Source organism: Bacillus rossius, chromosome 17, assembly GCF_032445375.1.
Source record: "Bacillus rossius redtenbacheri isolate Brsri chromosome 17, Brsri_v3, whole genome shotgun sequence".
In the NCBI taxonomy this organism is placed as follows: domain Eukaryota; kingdom Metazoa; phylum Arthropoda; class Insecta; order Phasmatodea; family Bacillidae; genus Bacillus; species Bacillus rossius.
Window position 1 is genome coordinate 32,601,309 of NC_086344.1, and position 21,941 is coordinate 32,623,249.

At 36.8% G+C, this 21,941-nt stretch overlaps 2 protein-coding genes across 2 annotated transcripts in view; both read left to right on the forward strand.

Moving 5' to 3' along the window:
* LOC134540837 (allatostatins) overlaps window positions 1-21,941 on the forward strand; it is a 510,609-nt gene that overhangs the window by 129,408 nt on the left and 359,260 nt on the right. The gene's annotated exons all lie outside the window — the stretch shown is intronic.
* Window positions 7,792-9,324, forward strand: LOC134540913 (cytochrome P450 4C1-like). The gene has a single exon (XM_063383986.1). The coding sequence runs from the start codon at window positions 7,792-7,794 to the stop codon at window positions 9,322-9,324; it is 1,533 nt and encodes a 510-aa protein (XP_063240056.1).

Here is a 21,941-nt window from a genome sequence, read left to right on the forward strand (position 1 = left end):
CAGGGCGACACTGGGTGCAAGATTTCTGCAAGAATGAAACAAGAGTTATTTAAAGATGCTCCTGAAGGTTCTTTGCACATGATATCTGATAGTGGCTTCATTAATTCCGATCTGTTTTTGGTCTGGCTTAAACATTTCAAGACCTATGTCAAACCATCTGAGGATGACCCAGTACTCCTAATTCTAGATAATCACTCATCCCACTATTCTCTTGAGGCTGTTCTTTTTTGCCGAGAGCACAATATCACACTTCTTTCACTCCCTCCCCATGCTACACACAAACTGCAACCTCTCGATCGAGGATTCTTCGGCCCTCTGAAATCAATGTTTGCTATTGAAGCGGAGAAATGGATGCACAACCACCCCGGCCGTGCAATTTCCAATTCTGACATTTGTTTTTTGTTCCGCAATTCATATGAGAAGGTTGCCACCATGGAGAAAGCAAAGAATTCATTTCGTGCAACAGGAATTTATCCTTATAACCCTGATGTGTTCAGCGACGAGGATTTCATCCCATCTCATGTGACTGACAGGCCAAATCTAGAGGAGCCAATGGACAGTGGCAACGAGGTGGTTCCTGTTGCTCCAGATACTTCTGTACAAACTGTGAAAAACCCCATCATGCCTTCTAGCTTTGACACATCCCCATAAACTATTGAAAATCTTCAAGTTGATATGGAATGTTTGGTGTCTAGTGAGAATAATGAAACAATGCTGGACCAAATACCGTCGACCAGTTATATTGTCCATGTAGCTGGATTGGAGTTTTCTAACGCTGATGAGAATGATATGCCGATCGATAGTGGTGTCGAGTTGTCGACTAGTGAAATTAATCTGGGTTGCCAAATGCTAGCTGGTGTATCAAGTGAGAAAAATGTTAAGAAAATTAACTCTTCCACCTGCATTGTAAATAATAGTCCTATGAAGGTAGATCAGAGTGAGGGAAAGGGAATCTCTCCAGCCAGCATCGTACCTGTTCCCAAAGCAGACACAACAGTCAAGAGACAAAGGAAAGCCAGGCGATCGGAAGTAATGACAAGCTCGCCGTTTAAAAATGCTCTTTTGCTGGAGAGTGAAAAGAAACGTTCACAAGATTCACAGAAGTCAAATAAGAAAGGAAAATCATCAGGTCCATTGAAAAAGCGTAAAACTTCAAAGACAGTGGAAAGTGATGTACTCTGTCCAGGATGTGATGAGAGATATACTGAACCAATCTCAGAAGACTGGATACAGTGTATTAAATGCCAACAGTGGTGGCATGAGCAGTGTTCGTCATTTGAAGGATCTGTAACATTTACTTGTGATCTGTGTTAAGTGCGCACTCTTAGGGTAAACAATGTGCACTCTTAGGGGCTAGCTCACCTAAGAGTGCGCATTTGCATGTATTTGTTTTTGTGTGTTTTATAACAATATGAACAGTTTTCACATAATTGAACATATGTAGATGAATGCATAATAGATTAATAAAACCGAATTTGACTCAAAAATTTATTGTTAATTTAAAATGTAGTCACATATGACTATTGTTTGTTAGGTGCGCACTCTTAGGTGCCTTTCCCCTATGTGTTATTCTGTTAAGGATAGGACGATGATGGGAAAAGTAGGAAACGAATGGGAGTGTTTCAAGTTTAATGTGCCTCGAAAAAGTCGAATCGACGGTTGTTCCAATCGAGTGGAAGAGAGATAGATGCGGCGCAAGCGTACAATGAGCGTAACGGGACACAGTGCAACGGGACAACGTGCGTAACGGGACACTCTTTCGTGCGTGAAGCCGGCGTTCATCGATTTATTAGACGTTGTCACATCAAAAAAAAAAATACTACGGTTCAGTCTCGGTGTTTAGCGTTTCTCCCCCGATGCTTACAAGTGCTTGAGTTTCAGTTCGTCGAAGCTGATGACTGGCAAGTGTGTAGTACCCTGTTTTCTCTCCACGCTGCTTGGGTTTTTTGCGGAGGAAGGGGGGGGGGGGTCGCCTAACTGCGCATGACGGCGAGCGACTGTCCGAAACACTTCAACGACGAATGGTTCCCTGACCTCAATCAGCTCACGTCCTGCGAAGTGGTCGAGAGACGGCAATGAAGCGTGAGGCAGCAGCGCCTTAAGCCAGACTCGAGGTAAGCAAATTAACAGCATAGCAACATCAGAGTACACCATAATCCCCCTTCTCTTTCCCCCTCCATCGTATATATTTATAACATCTTCAACGTTAAATAACTTGTACTTCCCTCCCTCCCTTACTTTTAATTAGTCGTTAATTATTTTGACGGGGCAACGTCTAATAAATCGATGAACGCCGGCTGCACGCACGGAAAAAGTGTCCCGTAAGGCACATTATCCCGTTACGCTGTGTCTCGTTACGCTCATTGTACGCTTGCGCCGCATCTATCTCTCTTCCACTCGATTGGAACAACCATCGATTTGACTTTTTCGAGGCACATTAAACTTGAAACACTCCCATTCGTTTCCTACTTTTCCTATAATCGTCCTATCCTTAACAGAATAACACAGATTGGAAGAAGTTAAATAGCAAACATGTATATAAGTTTTTGTTATGAACATCAGAATTAGAAAATTAGCTCAGGAAGAATTTTTAAATTAATTAATCAATCGTTTCTATAATCAATAATAAATTAATTGTTAATTGATTATGATTAATATATTTAGTTAATTAATTGTTCATTAATCTCTTTAATTAATTTTAATTAATCGCTTTTAACTTATAGTTAGTCAATTTATTTCATTTAAATATGACCTCAATTTTATTTTTAGAAAAAAAAATTCCTTTTAATTTGTTAACGTTCATCAGAAGAATCATTCAAAACTTACACAGCAAGAAATTTGAAACTACATTATTGTTCTAGACGGTAGTAAATTTTCGTACCTGAAACAATATTAGGTAGCTTGGCTCCTGGCTTGTAGCCGCGTCCAAGGCGAAAATACTCTCATCGACGTTACGGTCGACATTGCAGTCGCCATCATCAGGGTGGAGTTACCTTATTACAAGTTCTTCTGCCGTTAATAATCTCGCCTGAAAAGGAATCTTACTTAAGACAATGGCCGCGAAAGCCTCAGATCTTTCCTGAACATATTAATTCAGTTAAAATTAGTTGTCGATATCTATATATAATTTACACACGCACTTGCTGAAGTATACTACCCAGCTATGCATCGTAAAAAAGGGTTCGTTTAGTGGGTTGGGAATCTCGTGTAGACAATAAATTTTATTTAGGTGGAAAATCAACATCAAACAAACATTATTTATTTATATTTATTGGAAACTTCTATAGCAAAGATTCAGTGTACATGGCGGTTTTTCTCTCTCTCTCTCTCTCTCTCTCTCTCTCTCTCTCTCTCTCTCTCTCCCCGTTCTACCATATAGCGTGCAAAGAAAAGAAAAATAATCAGGCATGCCGACCCTTGAGCAAGCCACGCATAATCGTCCCACGCGAAAAGGGGGGTGGGGGGGGGATGTAGTTTTTAAGTTAATGCCTGCCATTCAGTGTAATCGCTCCCGTGTGACCGATGCTCGCGGCGAATGCAGTTCGGGCGGGGAACTAGCTGCACTCGCTTGGAATCGAAGGGCAAATTACGCAACAACCATTGCCGTGGCGACGAACGAAGAATCAAACAATGCAATGCAAACATTTCATCATCAAGATGGACCGAAATAATGTTTTTTTTTTTTTTTTTTTGGGGGGGGGGGGGTGCGGGAATTTGGAACGGGGGCCTTTTTTTTTTTGGAAACCTCACTGCGACGTCGGCCTTCCTCGTTTCGAAATGTAAGTGTGCAATATTTCGTCGATATTGGAGTAAAACTCTTCATTTTGTACTACAATCAAACAAACGGAACTATTTTATATATATATGATGGGTTACTTATTTTGAACTTGCTAAGTCGCTCATTTTATTCAGGCGGAGAAAATAATTCACACGGATTTTTCAGATTTTATGTAGAAAACAGTGAAATAAATTTAATTAGATCAACAATATTCAAAAATTCTACAATGACACAAGTTATTTCAAAGGATTGTACTTATAAACTAACAAAAACAATAGTCTTATATTGCATGTCTTTACAATCTAAATATATGAGCAATTATAAGTGATAGTAAATTGATTTTCAACACATGTTGGACAGGCAAAACACATACACGCTTGAAGCTATGCCACTGTTGTTGCTCCAAAGGAGTTAAAGTGTTTTACGGGAAAAAAGTTTCTTTTTTGTAAAAATAAAAATAAAAGTAATTTGTCATGGGTTTACAATCTAAAACTTGATTTAATGTCACGACAACATCATCAAAAGTTTCACATATATCATTTTGTACAGACCAAAATATTAATCTTCAACTTGGTTTAGGTATCTGACATTCTAGCAGGGGAAAAAACGCAATTATTTAAAAATCATAGACAAACACTATGACTTAATTTATTGATTCTTGATAACAAAAGTGTGACCCCATGCAAAATTACAACCATGAACCATTGCATAGAAAAAACTTAAAATCTACGCCTGTTTTACAATTTAAATTTTATTCAATTACCTACGGCCTTGAGAACAATCGTTCAGAAAACATGCGGAAAAAGTATGCAATCTCATTTCCATGAACAGGAAATAAATTTTTTGTGCTCAAACATTTATCTTTATTTTAAACCATGGATCTAAGAAAAAAAAAATAATAAGGAACACATAAGATTAGTCTTATTACCATGTTTTAATACATCTAAAAATTACAGTACACACTTACAAAGAGTTTTTTTCTGCAATACATATATTTTTGTTTGTTTTCTTTAGCGATAAATGGTCATCTTAAAAAATTAAATTAATAATAAATTTTATTTCCTTGAAACATTTTTTTACGCTATTTAGTTTAAGAACAGTAATATATATTTTTAAAAAGTATTTGATTTGTAGATTTCGATAAAATATTAAACATAAGGAAAAAGTTACGGACAAATTTAAAGGATAAGGGTGTATATAAACAAAAAAAAATATGATTTATTATTTTAAAACTGTTTTAAAATAAACATAATCGAGAAATGTTTACATTAAATAAGGCTTATTGGATGTTCCTACTTTACCTATATATTTTGCGGTGAGTTCTGATAACAGGCGTTTACTAACATAATTATTTGCGACTTCGTAATAAAGAGTAAGCAGTGGTAAATTAAATAAAGTTTTAAATGTAATAAATTTTCAAATATGAAAAAAAAAGTCTTGCTGCGTCCAGAGATTAGAGAAAGTTACAGATGGAGCATAAGCTCTGAGCACTGTGGCCAGTTTGTTCACGTAAGAAGATGGCGGCCATTTGTTTATATAGTATATAGAAATGTAGTTTACTGCATACTCTTGTACGCAATCATTTTTCTCGAGTCAACAGTCTTTATTTGTTTAATATTCATGAACTTTTCCACCACCATACATACATCACTTATGAGAAAATGCGATTTACTTCATGTCACAATATGGCGGCGACCTGCTTCCCTCTTACGTCCCCTGTCTTCAGCAGAGATACCTACAAACTGTGTTTATGCTCCATCTGTAACTTTCTCTAATCTCTAGCTGTGCCAGAAGTTTTTTACATAAGCGTCTAGTTTTAATGTTCGCAATGCACAAAGATTTCCGTAGATAAATGCCAAACAAACATCACAATATTATTTTGTGTGTTATACGATAATTTAAGGGTCATGTCAACTTGGCCAGCTCCGAGATAAAATTTTACATATTAAATGCGATTGAACCTTTTTTTTTCACAAATGCGTTTATAAACAAAAACCACACTATGGATTGTAAAGAACACAAAACATAGCCATGAGTGGAAACGTGTAAGAATAGGTTTTTGCAGGATTGTGTTTATCTTCTTTTTTTTTTAATTTAGGAACTTGGAGATGAAACGTTAGCAAGTAAAAGCAGACAAATAAAAATAATAACTACTCTCACCAGCTATTCCTATCTGGATACCAAAAAAAGTTTCTGCGTATTCCTAGCTGAAGTGTTCTTAAAATCTCTTCTTAACAACGCTCTCTTCATGATGGAATTTTTACGATTATTTCTAGCGAGGGATTATTTCTCAAACTATTAAATATACTCCTAGAATTTGCCTTTATGTTTATGCAGTTTGTTTTTCCAACCAATTGCTAACAAGAGTGATTTCAACTTCAGAGCAGACACCGGACATATAGACTGATTTCTCCGTGGTAAAAACCATAGAGGTATAAATCTTTGTAATGGTGTCTGTTCTGAAGTTAAAGTTAAATGGTTAACAATTAAATATTTAAAAAAATTAGCTGAATAAAAACTAATATGATATAAATTTGTTTAGTATATTAACAATAATATGCTAGGAAGAGTCATAAAGACGCTATAATGTATGTACTAAATATTGCTAAACAAAAATTTACCCAAAACATCTGCAAGAAATTAGCGTTAAATTTCATTACTACGAAAAATTGTTTTGCTATGCACATAGAGAAAAAAGGGGACGGTAAGGTGTCGATTTAATTTTTACTTAAAGTATTAGCATGGAAAATATTGTACAAAAAAAATTCCCTTAAACTCGGTAGCGATCTAATTCCTGAGCTCTCATGTTGCAAATACACTTACAACACGAAAATTGGACACGAAATCCAACGTAGAATTCTTTATAATGCCAAGCGTTATAAGTACACGAAAATGGAGTTTTCAAATACATTTCTATACGAGAAACACACGTAGTTTTCACGCCCACCGCCAGAATTCACTGCTAGAGCGACTACGTCGACTATTGAATCATTCCATATGCAGAGTGAAAGGTTAGACTATATAATTAAATGGCTCTGATGAAAGCTAAAAAAAAAAAAAATACTAAACACTGGCTTTGAACCTAATTTTCGACACGTAATTTTATTATACTGCTGCAAATATTGTTATAATTCATTAAACAGTTAATGTTTTAAAGGATTCTGTATTTGTGAACTTTGGTTCGCGCCATCCGCCACAGATGACAGCACTGTGGTTACACATTTAAATTCCATGCAACTTCCGTTCCATTATAGAAATTACTTCTACCAAATGCCGTATAGCGAGAGCTAAGACGTTACTTATCTAAAAACTGCTTGTTCTCGGTTCTGAAAAAATGCTTAAGTAACTTTAAATATTATTGAAAATCTACCATAAATAATAAGGTAGTAGTCCGTACCACTAAACACCTAAATTGTAAATCGGAAAGATATTTTAGTTCAGACTTCCGTCATAGTTCTCATTTTTGAACATCGAGTGAGTATATATACCTGCCTATATATACCTATATGCATGCCTTTACCTAACTAATATTTTTAATTATATTTAAATAAACTTCATTACATGAGGCATTACATTTTTAATTAGCACATCATTAGTTTATATGAATCTATAAAATGTAATATTTGCTAGCAGTACAATCTTCGATACAAGAGGAAGAACATATTATTCAAAATTCACGTTTTCAATGTCAAACTCCCTGTATCAGTAATAGGTTTCAAAGTGACATTGGAAAAATTATGTGCGTCTCGCCAGGTAGTTATCAAGTATTTAATCGACATAATAATCGCACTGACATACGATGAATAGAAAGAAATAACATGTCCTGGAACAGAAATTTCATGAAAAAAGGTTGTGTAATTATTCTGAAGTCGAACCATGTCTAATCACACCATAAAAAAAGAAGTGTAATAAATTTCCAAACAAGCGTTACACAACAGAGAGGAAAAAAAGAAAATAGAATGCTGTTCCTACAAAAACCCCCGCGCGAACCTTCTAAAAAAGCAGTCGACGATATGTTTCTTCAGGTAGTGGCCGTGGGGTTGCTAGTGTCTTTTCTGTTCTCGATCGTGTGTTTCCGCTGCAGTCGACGCTACCGCCTCCTGAGGAAGATCCCCGGACCCAGAGGTCTGCCGGTCTTGGGGAACATCGCGGAGGTTTTCACGATCAGCCGCCGCTTGGTGGAGCGCGGAAGGGAGATTCGGCAGTCACACGGACCCACATTCGTCATGTGGCTCGGACCTTGCCCCATCGTGTTCGTGTGCGACCCCAGAGATCTCGAAGTGGTGTTGAACAAGAGCGCCACCCTCTCCAAACCTCGGCCCTACAAGAGCTTGGAGCTGCTCCTCGGCTACAGCCTGATAACCGCCAACAGGAGCGACTGGAAGAGGTACCACAGGATCATAACCCCGGCTTTCGGACTCCCGACTTTGAAGAGCTTCATCCCGGCCTTCAGCAGGAAGAGCAAGGTCCTGGTGGAAGCGCTGCGGGCCCACGGAGACGGTCAGCCATTCGACATGATGGGGTTCATGATGATGTGCACCCTCGACATCGTGACGGAGACAAGCCTGGGCACGGACATGAATGTGCTGGAGGACAAGAGAGTCGACCTGGTGGAAGGCCTGAGGGTCGCAGAAGACGTGATTTACCACGCAGCGATCCAACCGTGGTGCTGGATACCTGCCCTGATGAAAATGACAAAATCTTACAAAGCAATGGCAGATGGCGTCAAAGTCCTTTGGAATTACACTAACCAGATCATTGCCCACAAGCTAGAAAACTGTGATAATGCAAACGACCATCTTATGTTTGAACCATCTCGGGGAGACGTCGTCGAACCTGCTGATGAGGAAAAAAAACGTCCGGGATTCTTGGAACACGTGATCTCCTGCATGAAGGCCGAGAAGATTTCGCTTAAGAAAGTCGAACTAAGAGATAACACCATGACAGTTATTGTGGGCGGAATGGGCACCGGAAGCATAGCAATGTCGATCGCCCTGATGCTGATGGGTTTGCATCAGGACGTGCAATCCAAGGTCGTGGACGAGCTGGAAAAGATATTTGAAGGAGACACCGAAAGAGATGTCACGTACGAAGATCTCACCCGCATGGTCTACCTCGAGCAAGTGATCAAAGAGACCTTGAGACTGTACCCACCCTTGCCCGTCGTCGGCAGAGTGGTCGAAGAGGAGGTGCGCATCACAGGGTACACTCTGCCGGTGGGCACTATTGTCGGCATTCCTATCCTCTTCACGCATCGAGACCCGGGAATTTTCCCTGACCCCGAGAAGTTTGATCCCGACCGCTTCAGTCCGGAGAACAGTGCCCGACGACACCCGTACAGCTTCGTGCCTTTCCTGGGCGGTCGTCGTATGTGCATCGGCAAGAAGTACGCCTACATGCAGATGAAGACGATCCTCTCCACCGTCCTCCGTAGCTACCGGGTTCTTCCGTGTGCCCGCCGAGAAGAAATGGAGAAACTGCAGTTCAAAATGACTCTTCACTTGGTCAATGGCTACGATGTGAAACTTGTTCCCAGAAAACAATAGGACCTGCATTGTGAAAGTGAAATTTATCCTTTGGGAAACCACAATAGTAGTATAGGAATGTATGTCCGAAAACTGGGTCCGGGGCGTGGTGCCGGTGCCGGTGTCCGCCATCTCTGATTCTGACATCACGGCGGCCATCTTGGATGGTTGTGACCTAGACCTTTGACCTTGACCTTGAATTTGACCCTCAAAACTTGCCAAAATTTGCCAAAATTTGGCAAAATTTGCCCAAAATTCGCCAAAATTTCCATTTCTGTGTATAAAAGTTCCGCCAAAATTCTCAAATTTTTTTCGAAATCCTAATTTTTCAATTGTGTAATTTTTTGAGAATTTTTGGCGGATTTTTTTTCCACAGAAATGGAAATTTTGGCGAATTTTGAGGAATTTTGGGCAAATTTTGCTCAATTTTGGCAAATTTTGAGGGTCAAATTCAAGGTCAAGGTCAAAGGTCAAGGTCAGAACCATCCAAGATGGCCGCCGTGACGTCAGAATCAGAGATGGCGGACACCGGCACCGGCACCACGCCCCGGACCCAGTTTCCGGACATACATTCCTATACTACTCACAATACATTTGAAAACAATTTATTCCTCTTATCTAATGGACACAATTTTTAAATCTCATAATTGTATCGATGATTTCTTATTTTTGCATATATAATATGTATTATAATTAATGTCATAACTGTGGATAGAGGTACAGGGCGAGTATAAACATAAATGTCAAATAACATATGTCTTCTGTTTACTTCTAGAGCCATTTTATGAGCATATAGATGTACCTGATCCCTGTTGTGTGGAGCCAGTGGCGGATCCAGGATTTTGGTTTGAGAGGGGCTTGACCCAGCTGAGGCTAGTCTTTATCAAGGCAAACACTAAAACAATAGTGGACCCAGATGCTTTTGGAGGGGGCTTGAGCCCCTTAGCCCCCCCTCTGGATCCGCTACTGTGTGGAGCGCCATGTTTACACAGCTAATCACGCGTGTGGTGTGATGTATTACGGGCACACGATCGCCGAAATGACATTTGACCTAACAGATCCAGTTCGTCCACTTTTCCACGCAATGGCTGTATCAAACAAATCGGAAGCTTTTTCGGACATATGGTGACAAATACATTTCTGCCTCCTAAATATTCCTGCAATATGAGGAGCAGTGCAATATAGGAGCATTCACATATGTGGTTATCTGCATACCTTGATGCTTATGCTTTATTTCCATTTTTAACATTTAAAAGTCTTTGGATTAAATCTTAACACAAAGTTCCTCCATTTTAGCTTTGTATAATAAATTATTATGGAACTTAAAAGTATTATGACGGTAAATGTTGAAAATAAAAATTTATGAAATAATGCGTGTTGTAGAAGTTCTAGTGATTCATTCCCTTTTGTACTGAAAAAACCTTCCTATAGTGGATCTCTGGCAGAATCGGTGACCAGACATTCTGCGTTTGCAGGACAGTCCTTTTAAATGACAGTTAATAGGCCATACTCTCATGAAATATATTTCTTTACCTTAGTGTTCTGCGAGAAGTTCTCTTATTTAACACATACCAACAATCGGTAATATTTTGTGCATAGTATCCTCGCAAAATTGCAATTCTGATGGTAATAAAAAAAAAAGAAAAAAAAAATATGTACCTCAGAGCTAAGCAAGCCAAAAAAACAATTTTTTTTCTACCCTCGTTTTATAACAGATGAAGTAAGTTTTTTTTTTTGTTTTGCCAAAACATCGTATCTCACCCGAAAAAAAAATTGTTTTATCACTAATCACAGTTTCATTTGGGCCAGACCAACATTAAGTCCAGTCACAATGTTACTAGCCTGTGTATGTTGGAAAAATTCTCCCCATTTGGAAGAATTTAACCACAATTTCCTTTTTGCTGGCCACGTGCATATTCAGGTTGATGTAAAACAAATTATCACTGAAAAAGCGGCTTACTGCTCTTACGTAACGTTACCCAATCGTGACTTATTCTGATTTTGTTCTAAGGTACAGAAAGAAGCATGTAGCAATAATAAATAGTATTTTTTTTTAATCTACCTTTAAAAAAATTGCAAGACGTTATGTCACATGAAAGTGGAGGCCAGCGAAAACTATCTCTGTCATCTTGACCATTACGACCAATCCAACGGTCAAGGACTTCAACGATCAACCAATATCGTACAAAGATATTTAAATGGGAAGGGGCTCCGTTCTGTTGCCAAATACAGTTTACAAGTTCGCCCTATACTAATTGTGGAGCCATTCTTTCGCGCTGTAAGCGAGAAAACAACAAAGAGTATTCGCGCATGCGCTTATCTACAACTGTTTTAGTTAGGTACTCTTTAAGCGTAACCTTGAAACAACGCTCCACAATGCTTACATTTGAAACTATTACATTTTTTATAACTGGGACATTCATATATGGATCGTAAGACGAGTTGTGATACCTCAATGAGCCATACGCTGCAAGGAGCCATTTCGTAAATGAATCAGGGTTTGATTTATGGCCTGCTCGTAATTGAACAAGGAAGGAAATTCAGGAACGATTGATCGATTAGTCGATAGCGATAGCTCGCGGACTCCGGCCGAGTCCCGTTACGCAACGGTTTTAATGGCGTATGCGGCGTCACCTGACTGCGATAATCGAGCAGACCACGTGGTCGCATAAAACCGAGAAACATGACTACCCATCCATCCCCCCCGCCACTCTTTTCCCACGGACAAATCCACCCCCATCTCTGGCAGCGAAATCTGAAACCATCCCAAAGGTGCAGGGATAAATTTTCACAAAAACATCAACGTCACTCACAGTGTAGTAATTATTAGGCCTGTGCGAAATACTAGTTTTTTTCTTTGTGCGAAGCAAAATCATTTCGAATGTGTAAAATATTCCTGCATTAGAATCGAATTGCGAATATTGTCCTCAGCAAGTGAGTATTACACTTATTATATAAACAAATGGATTTAAGTAAAAAAAAAAAACAATAATATTTTAGCTTTGAATTTTTTTGAAGCGATTAAGTTAATAACTATAAAGTAAACATGCATAATATTAATATTCAGCATTTATAAAAGCAAACATGAGTGCCTGATTTTATTTTTTAAATTAACTACTTTTATTGGTACAAAAAATTCAAAAACAAAAAATAAATATAAGTATTTTATAGGCGAATTTTAGGCTTCAATGTTTTAAGCTTTGCAATAAACGCCTAGCTTCACATCAAACGCAAAGCTTTGCCCCACAACAGAAACTTCAAAAATGTCAAATTTAATATTTAAAAAAAAATTCTTTTGGCACAGCTTACAGGCTTAGGATAATTCTATAAGCTCCTGGAAAATTTTAAAAACTTAATGTAGCCTACATTAACGTCCTATATGTACGCCAATATTTAAAACAAAGGATCGATTGAACATTTTCTTATATTCCATGCAGCGAAAATATTTTGAATGTTTTCAACTTATGATTTTTTTTTAATTCTACCCCTCATTTTTCCAACACTTTCAAACAACGGTTTGTCTAATCAAAAATTGTTTTAGAAAAAAGTTTTCGATAAAAATTATAAAATTTAAAAAATATCCGAACGAATTCGATGTTGTACCTACGAAGGGAGTTTTTTTGTCTTACAACCCTTTTTTATTTTACCCCTTGAAGTAATTGTTAGTCTATAAAAAATATAAGAAGTTAAAGCTTTAGATAATAACATAAGGTTTTACAATAAAATAGATCGGATTTAACAGTTTACATGGCACGTAAATTACGATTTTAATAAAATTCTTCCCCTTTATTTTTTAAACCCCCCAGCAACAAAGGTTTTTCATATAAAACAATATTTCTGTCTCAAGTTTTAAATAAAAATTATATGATTTACAAACAATTTGAAAAGATTTGATAGTGTACCTAATAAAGGAGTTATGATTTTTTTTTAAATTCTAGCCCTTATTTTTTTTTAACCCTTTGCAGCAATGGTCCATCTAGTCAAAAACAATTTCAGACAAAGTTTTAGATACAAATTATAAGATTAATACATAATTAGCACGAATACAATGTCATTCCAACGAAGGGAGGTATGATTTTTTTTTGTCATCCACCCTTGTTTTTTCAACCCTTTGTAGTTATTTTCAGACAAAATATTTTGACATTACTCCTATAACCTATAATACTTTCAAACGGATGTGATATTTACCATATTAATGGAGTTACATCCATTTTTCTGTTTTCAAAAAACCTTTCCCATTTCTACCCTTTTGTCTGGATATTACCCATTAACGAGTTTGACAGATTTTTTTCCACTACTAGATTTTATGAATCAGTTTGGAAGTGATTTGTGAAAAAATATCAACAGATATCGTGTCTACAAAATTGTGATATATTTATATATAAAGATTTCAGTTGACGATGGATTTGGGGTCTATGGATCATAAAATGAAAAACTATATAAAAATTTTCCGAACAATGGTAATGGCTACAATAGGTATCATTTCTTCGAAATATTTCTAAACACAAGAAAGACTAATACACTACAGATTAATCATTGTAAATTTTTAGTTATATTTTCTCGAATATTTTTCTTACAATATTTTTTCCTCGAAAATCAAACCTTTCAAATACAAGAGGTTCGATTGTATTCGAGGGTTAGATTTTTCGACTGGTCCACACTTGGTTCCCACACAATATCAGTTAGTGAACATCATTGTGCGTGGAGATATCTATACTAATATTATAAAGCTGAAGAGTTTGTTTGTTTGTTTATTTGAACGCGCTAATCTCAGGAACCACTGGTCTGATTTGAAAAATTCTTTCGGTGTTGGATAGTACATTTATCGAGGAAGGCTATAGGCTATATTATATTATCAATAACATTAGGGATCCTTACTAAAAGTTCAATAAGGTAACCCAAGGTGTAAAAAAATGACCCGAAAAAATCCTTACACTGCGTGCGCTGCGAAACCTATTGATTATAGAACAAAACAATGTGCTACCACTTTGCAGAACATATAATTGTCTTCAAAAAATATCGCGTAACCATATGTCTAACTATTGTACTTATCTCACAATTAGTGTTTTCTTTTATTTTTTTAAATAATTAAAATGCCGTCGCTTCAAAAACTCTTTATTGTGTACCTTGGTATTAATCCTTATCAAAATAAATTACTGCAATTCAAGACGAATTCAATACCTTTCTATAACTTTTTGAATTATTTAATTCGGACGTTTCATTCAAAAGATATCGCGATATTTAAAATGTAAGTATTAGTGTTGTAGCCAAATAAGTATTAAGTATTGCACGCGCATGTATGACTAGCATTGAAGACCTAATCTCTAAAGTGTACCCAGATGTAGTCCATATAGAAAACAAAGACTACCAGTGGATGTGTCAAAGGGCAATATTGGCAGCTAGAAACAGTAGCGTTGACGACATCAATAACATGATACTGGGTAAACTTCCAGGAGATAGAGTGAACTACAGGTCAATTGATAAAGTAATGGATCAAGAAGATGCGGTACATTATCCACAAGAATTTTTAAATTCTTTAAATCCGAGTGGCCTTCCCTCACATTCACTCAAATTAAAAACTGGCTGTCCAATTCTGCTGCTAAGGAATCTTAAACCATCAAATGTATGCAAACGGAACCAGACTCCAAGTAAAATTCCTTCGCGATAACGTGATTGGTGCTACAGTATTGACTAGTCCAGCAGTAGGGCTGATACCTCGCATACCTATGATTTGCCTTTTCTCTTTAAGCGAATTCAATTTCCGGTGAAGGTATCGTTTGCGGTAACAATATTAATAAGGCCCAGGGACAAACATTTAAGTACGTAGGAATAGATTTACGCCAAGAGTGTTTTTCGCACGGGCAACTATATGTTGCTCTGTCGAGATCTGGTTCGGGAGAAAATCAATTTCTACTTCTGCCGGGAGACAAAACTAAAAATATAGTTTACGCAGAAGTACTTTAATATACCATTGGTTATGAGTGTTTTGAGAATAACCTAAAACTGTGCATCTACCATATTATCTCAGAAAGTCACAATACCCCCCAACAAAGTCCACGCGGACAAAGTCGCGGGCACTGCTAGTTTACGATATTTCTGCATTAGGCTCTTCCCCGAGAGTTCCTGGTTGTCAGTATAATGTCAATTTTGTAGCCGCTAGGTTGGCTGCAGTGCAGGAGAAATGGCGAGAGCGCAACTCTATTGTTCTCCGCCCCAAGGACAAAGAAGCAAGTGCAATAATCGCTAAATTTTGTTTTTTGTTTTATTGCAGTTCGATTTTGGATAGAACAACAACATCGTAGCTAAAATATTTCTAAAAATAATTTTGTGAGAGTTATAAAGTCCAAAGCTTCAGTTTAACAGTATGATTCATTTTTTTTTTTTTCATCCCATGTAGAGTTGTTACTTGAGCTTTGGGGGGTACAGATTTGGCGGCTCGTTGTAAACTATTGTGTTGTGGCGCAGTTGTTCCAAACAATGTGCTGTGTGCCACTTGAACGTCAGTGGCGTTCGTGCAAGAGGACTGTGCCATCAAAGGCTGCACTTAATCTGCGACTAAACACCACTCCGGATGTCGAACCACCGCTATTTCACAAAACAAATAAATACCAACTTGCCAACAAATTAAAATTTCCATTTAAGGCCATTTACCCATTATTATATTTCTCACAGTGTTACACTGTGTTCAGTAAACATATAAATCAACGAGAATGAAGATTCTGCATATTAAAAAAAAATGGGCCCGTGTACTTATTTATGTACGCGCGTTATAAATTATCTTATATCTTTAAACCAGCAATTATTGTATATATATATATAATCTGAATCTCGGATTATGATCCAACGATTTTCATGAAATTTGGTATGCAGGGGGTTTCGGGGGCGATAATCTATCCAGCTAGGATTCATTTTTAGAAAATGTCGTTTTATCCGTGTTTTCAATAATAAACTTTATCGATAGTCAACATAAACATAAATGACTCTTCCTGACATCTGTTGGTGAGTAATAATACCATTTTTTTTTTTAATTGGGAGCAACTAACTGCTTTAACGACACAACATCACTAAAGCTACTCCAGTAGATGGCGTTGTTAAGCAATACTAAGCTAATGAGTGTTTGGTTTGAGGTTAGACCAAGAAAATCAATTGTTTACTTATATTATTTGTGTCTTTTTAACTCATGTGTTCACTTAAAAATACCTAAACGATCTTTGAAAAAAACTCTTATTATGTCGGTAAGATCGAAAAATATTATTCATATTTCATCATTTCATCAGTATGTAATTCGTATATAAATATCATTTCTAAACAACACAATTTACCAACAAAAAAATACCGAGCAAAGCTCGGTCATCCAGGTACTACTTACTTACGTAATAAAACACTATCTTTAATATTTCATACAAATAATTAATTAAAATAAAATAATAAAATGACTGCAGTAATGTTATAAATACGGTTGGTCAAATATAAATTCAATCAAATAAAAAAATAATTAATTGCTCAGTCTTCAATATTAATATAAACACACATATAAATTTAATTATTTAATTGAGTGAAATTTTTAATTAGTAATGAAAATTAATAAATGTGTGATGTATATTCTTATGTATTAATTTTAATTATTAATTAAATTAAATTTAATAATTGATAAAACAAATAAATAATACATACGGGAACATAAACTCACGTATATAAATATACTTGGCAATAGTTTATAAACACAATTTTAATCAAATATATGCACAATAAATAAATGTTTTTAATTTTATGGACCAGAATTCAATGAGAATTGCTTAAGTACAAGATTTTAAAGTACACAATAATTTTGATTTGTATGTGGCAATTTTTTGTATGTACCTTCCTTTTTCATCCTGTGAAAATTTCGTTGCTTGATGCGCACGCAACGTAAAAATTAACTGTCATATTTTTTTTTCGTAACGGGCCTAAAATATAACTTCAACAAGCTCTGCATATATGATTAATAGTTGAAATTGGTTGCAATATAATTCGGCATAACTAATTGGTTGTAATTTAATTTGGCATAACTTCTTGGCCATGAAAAACAACCACTTGCAATAGTAGGTTCTGTCAAACACAGCTGCCATCCTGAAAGCATTTAATCTAAGATAAATAAATCCACGTTAATACAGATTTAGTTAAATTTTAGAAGTGGTATTGACAATTGTGTTTGTCTTTCAGTTCTCTGATTGTCTGCGATTCTATTATTTAGTTACATTTCAAATTATTAACGTGTAACATCTTAGCTCTCTGTAAACGGCATTTGGTAGGAGTAATTTCGTGAATGGAACGGAAGTAGTATGGAACGGAAATGTGCAACCACGGTGCTGCCATGCCGCAACTGTGGCGGATGGCGCGAACCGAAGTTCACAAAGCCAAAGGTAAACTTTATAGTCTTAACTGTTTCATGAGTTTTATAAAAAAAAATAATGGCCAGTATTCTAATAAATTTCCTCGTCTAAAACCAGGTCAAAAGCTAAGGTTTAGTTTTTTTTTTTTCAAGTCTTATTCGCTTTTTCGGAGCCGTTTCATTATATATTTTGAAATGTTGGTCTGCAAATGGAATGACTCGGCAGTCGACGCAGCTGTTCCGGCAGCGAATTCTAGCGGCGGGCGCGGTAACTACGTGTGATTCGCGTCAAGAAGAGTATTTGTACACACAAATTTTTTTATATGCATCACGAACGGCGTTATTTTAAAGAATTCTACGTTAAATTAGGTGTCCGAGTTTTGTATTAAGAGTTTAATTTGTAACATGAGAACAATGAATTTGCTCATTACTAGGGGCAGGCAACTTTTCGCGAAAAGATCTGAACGGCTATAAGAATGCAACAAGGTATAACCGCACCAGCTGTTTCTTCCTTGTGATTGGCGGCCGTCTGCGAGAGAAATCGTTGCCTTATTTGACAGAGCCATTCAGGACGCTTTTGCAGGGGTGCCCACAAGGGGGGGGGGGGGTAACGACGCAGACTGCGTCATTAAAATTTCAGGGGGGGGGGGGGGGTTTGTCAAAAGACGATAAAATATATATATCATTTACATACTTATAGCTTCTAATGTGAAAATACGTTTCTGGTGCTTTGATAATTGAAAGGGATCTTGTATATCAAATTGGCAACCCCGCACTTTCCTCATCAAAAGCAGTTTGGCATCTGTCGGTTCAGGATGGTCCCTATCCCAGTTTCGAAAATAAGTGCACACACGCATATGACCAAAATTATTATTATTAGAAAATTAGTTTTAATTAATGCAAAATGTGACAAAAGATAATACTAAAAAAGGATAATATTATAAAATCATTGAGAAAATGACCCAAAAAATTTCGGGGGGGGGGGGGGGGGCCATCATTAGGTTAGGGGGAGGGTGAGTCATAGTGTTTGGGGGGGGGGGGGGGACCTCTGGCTTTTGATTCCGCACTGAATCACTGTGATTGGTGTTGTTACAATCGATGTGTACCTGGAAGAAACTCACCCAATCACGGACAGACGATGCAACAGTGTTTTAACTTATAGCTAGTCTCAAAATCTTTTCGTGAAATCTGCATGCCCAGCGAGAACTGAAAGACTTGCTCAAATTTTTTTTTGCTCAGACTTAAATTATTTTGATTGTAATATTAAATTTGCATTAATCAGAAAAGCAACACAGAGAGAAGATGACTGCAGAATAAGTAACATCTGGCGATCTTTGTTTTACAGTGATCGTGAACGATCGTCACGAAAATAATTTTATTAGCCACAGACAAGGCTGCGGCACCGCAAGCAGAGATGTTACCTGATTGGCCACGCCATCCTCCAATCAGGTTCAAAACTCGAGAGATCAACCACAGCTCAGATGCGATCGGTCTCTGTATAAATACAAACTCAGAACAGCAGGTCAGAGTTGTGAATCGCCCTTGAAGATAACTGTAAAAAAAAAAAGGCCATAATTTACAAAGTTGTGGCTCCAAACCCCGAAGGCAAAGAAGTAGTTCGTCTAAAATTCGTCACAAAAAAATTTTTTTTGTCAGAGTCGATACAAAACTGGAAAATGAAACAAATGAATGTCTATAAAAGGGTTGAACGAAAGGGGGAAAAAAAAACATTTATGTGTTCGCAATCACGCAGAGTTTTCCAGCGGGAATCTTCCCCACCTTCAACTTTCCCCGCGTCTTGCGTGCGTGTATGTGTGTGTGTATATGTGTGTATGTGTGTGTGTATATGTGTGTATGTGTGTCTGTGTGTGTGTGAGAGAGAGAGAGAGATTGTGTGTGTTCATAATAAGCCCACCGGTATTCAGGGAAGCCTTCATTTCACAGACTAGAGAGCACACCCGAAGTTCATGCTCGTTTTTTTTCCCCGTACAACAACAGGTGTATTTATTTGGGATGTAGCTTACTCATACGTCATACGCCGTTCTATCTCATTGTATAAACCGGTGCGGCATTAAATTTTGCGGTCGAATAGGATAGGTTAGCTACATTATAAATAATTTAAAACATCGTGGATGGTTGGTTATATTAGGTAAGTATAGCTACATTAAAAATACTGTAAAATCATTTTATGGTTGCTTAGCAAATAACTTTTCAACATGTAGAAACGAAAAATATGGCGGCGTACAAATAAATACCGTTGCCTTGTTTATGGTCGAAGATGCACGTTCGGGAGTTTGGATCTCTCGTCTGTGAAAAGAAGGCTTCCCCGGTTTTCGCTGTACCGCTCGGTTTTTTTTTTTTTTTTTTGCTGTATCGCTCCGCGCGCTGGGTTTGAAACTATCTGCAACGACGAGGCCAGATAGGACAATAACCCGTGCAGAATAAGTCCCCCTTCCCCCCCTCGCCCAAAAGGTGCAAGAACACGTTTGGTAAACCAGGGCACGCGGGACAATACCTGGGCGAGTCGTCCCAACTGGCTATCACCGAGCGCAATAAACGTCTGCGTCACGTAGGTGAAACCAGAGCTTCCACCCCCCCCCCCCCCAGGTTAAATGGGCGATTTGGCTCCGCCATATTGGATTTTTTTTTTAAAGTGAAAACTTATATGGGAAGGGTTTGGATAGGGAGAAAATTCACGCAAGTCGTCATCGACATGGTCACGTGACGTGTTGACGATAACTATTAGTATAACTTATTGCGCCTTTTAAATCTTAAGTATACGATTACTGTTGTAAACAGTCAACCAGTTTACAGTATATTTTAATTATTTCCTTTATAGTCTAATCTTTGGTTGTGGGCACTGTTTCATAATTTATTTTTCTTGAGGGTATTCTTCCATGGATGACATTTCCTTTCATGCTTTCTCATAGTCGCTATGTCTTTGGTTGCTACAACAAGAAAAAGGAAAAATTCTAGGACGCCAAGGGAGTTGAATTGTGGAATTATTCAGCAATTTCCACATTCTATCTGCAGTAGACGCCTTAATGAATCACCTGAATGTCTTATTAAGTGCTGGTAGCACTACGAAGAATTTATCTGTTATCTGATCATCAAATGGTGAGAAATTTCCATAACTACTATTTACAGCAGCATCCGGGATATGGAGTCTTCAGTTCCTGAGAACAGCATAACATCGTCGCAGTAGCTTAGAATTCCTTCCAGATACTATTCTACGAGTTCCTGTGATCGCGATTCTATCACCTGGAGATGTTTTCCCTGAGATCATCTAGAACAATGCCCTACCAAACCCTGAGCTAGCAACGGTAGTGAAGTTGTCCCAAACGATACCCAATGGTAAAACTAATATGAATGGTTTTGGAAGTAATATGAGGAAGTGCGGTATAAGTGTTGTTTTGCTAACTCCAGGTATAAATGATATTTACTTGGTTTGAACAGTCAATTTTAGTTTAGCACTATCACTCCATTAAACATATATCATTGCTACTTTGCCAAGTAATAACGATTTATATTAAAAGGATTTTAAACTATATTTATTTGTTTTACTTATTTAATCACTTAAAAGAGTTTAGTTTTACACAATCACAATACTAGGAGTTTAGGCATAACATCACACAGTTAACTTAATCTTGACGTGTTAGCTGGGTCAAAACGATTGTATCACAATAGTGATATTATAGAGTATTGAAATAATACAACACGTAAGAGAGATACACTGTGCAGTACAAAGTGGGTATAAAATATTTTAATATCCTCATATAGATATGTAGTTTGAATAATGAAGAAAACGGTAGTCATTGTAGCTTTATAATCTAAAAATTAAGATCATTAATTTTTTTAATACCTAAAATTACTATGCAATGCGTATTTGTTTTAAAGTAATTTAGGAGTTATTTTACTAACGCGATAAAACAAATTTATCGCGTGATAATGTTTTTTCGTAAAAATTGCGAAAAAGTATCTGATTTTTATCAAAAAATGTTTTATTATGTTACACAATTATATTTTACAAAGTTAGTATTTCTTATTTCAAATTATATTTGTATTTTCTTAATTCTATAATTAATATTAATAATAGTTACTTCTATTATTAATAATAATTCTATAATTTGAAGTTTAGGAAAAAAAATTGTGTACATTATATTGTTATTCTCTCTAAATATATATTTTTAATATTTTTTTAGATCCTCGATTTTGTGTGGAAAACGTCTTTGTAGCAATATAACCTAAAAATTAAGAACATCATTAT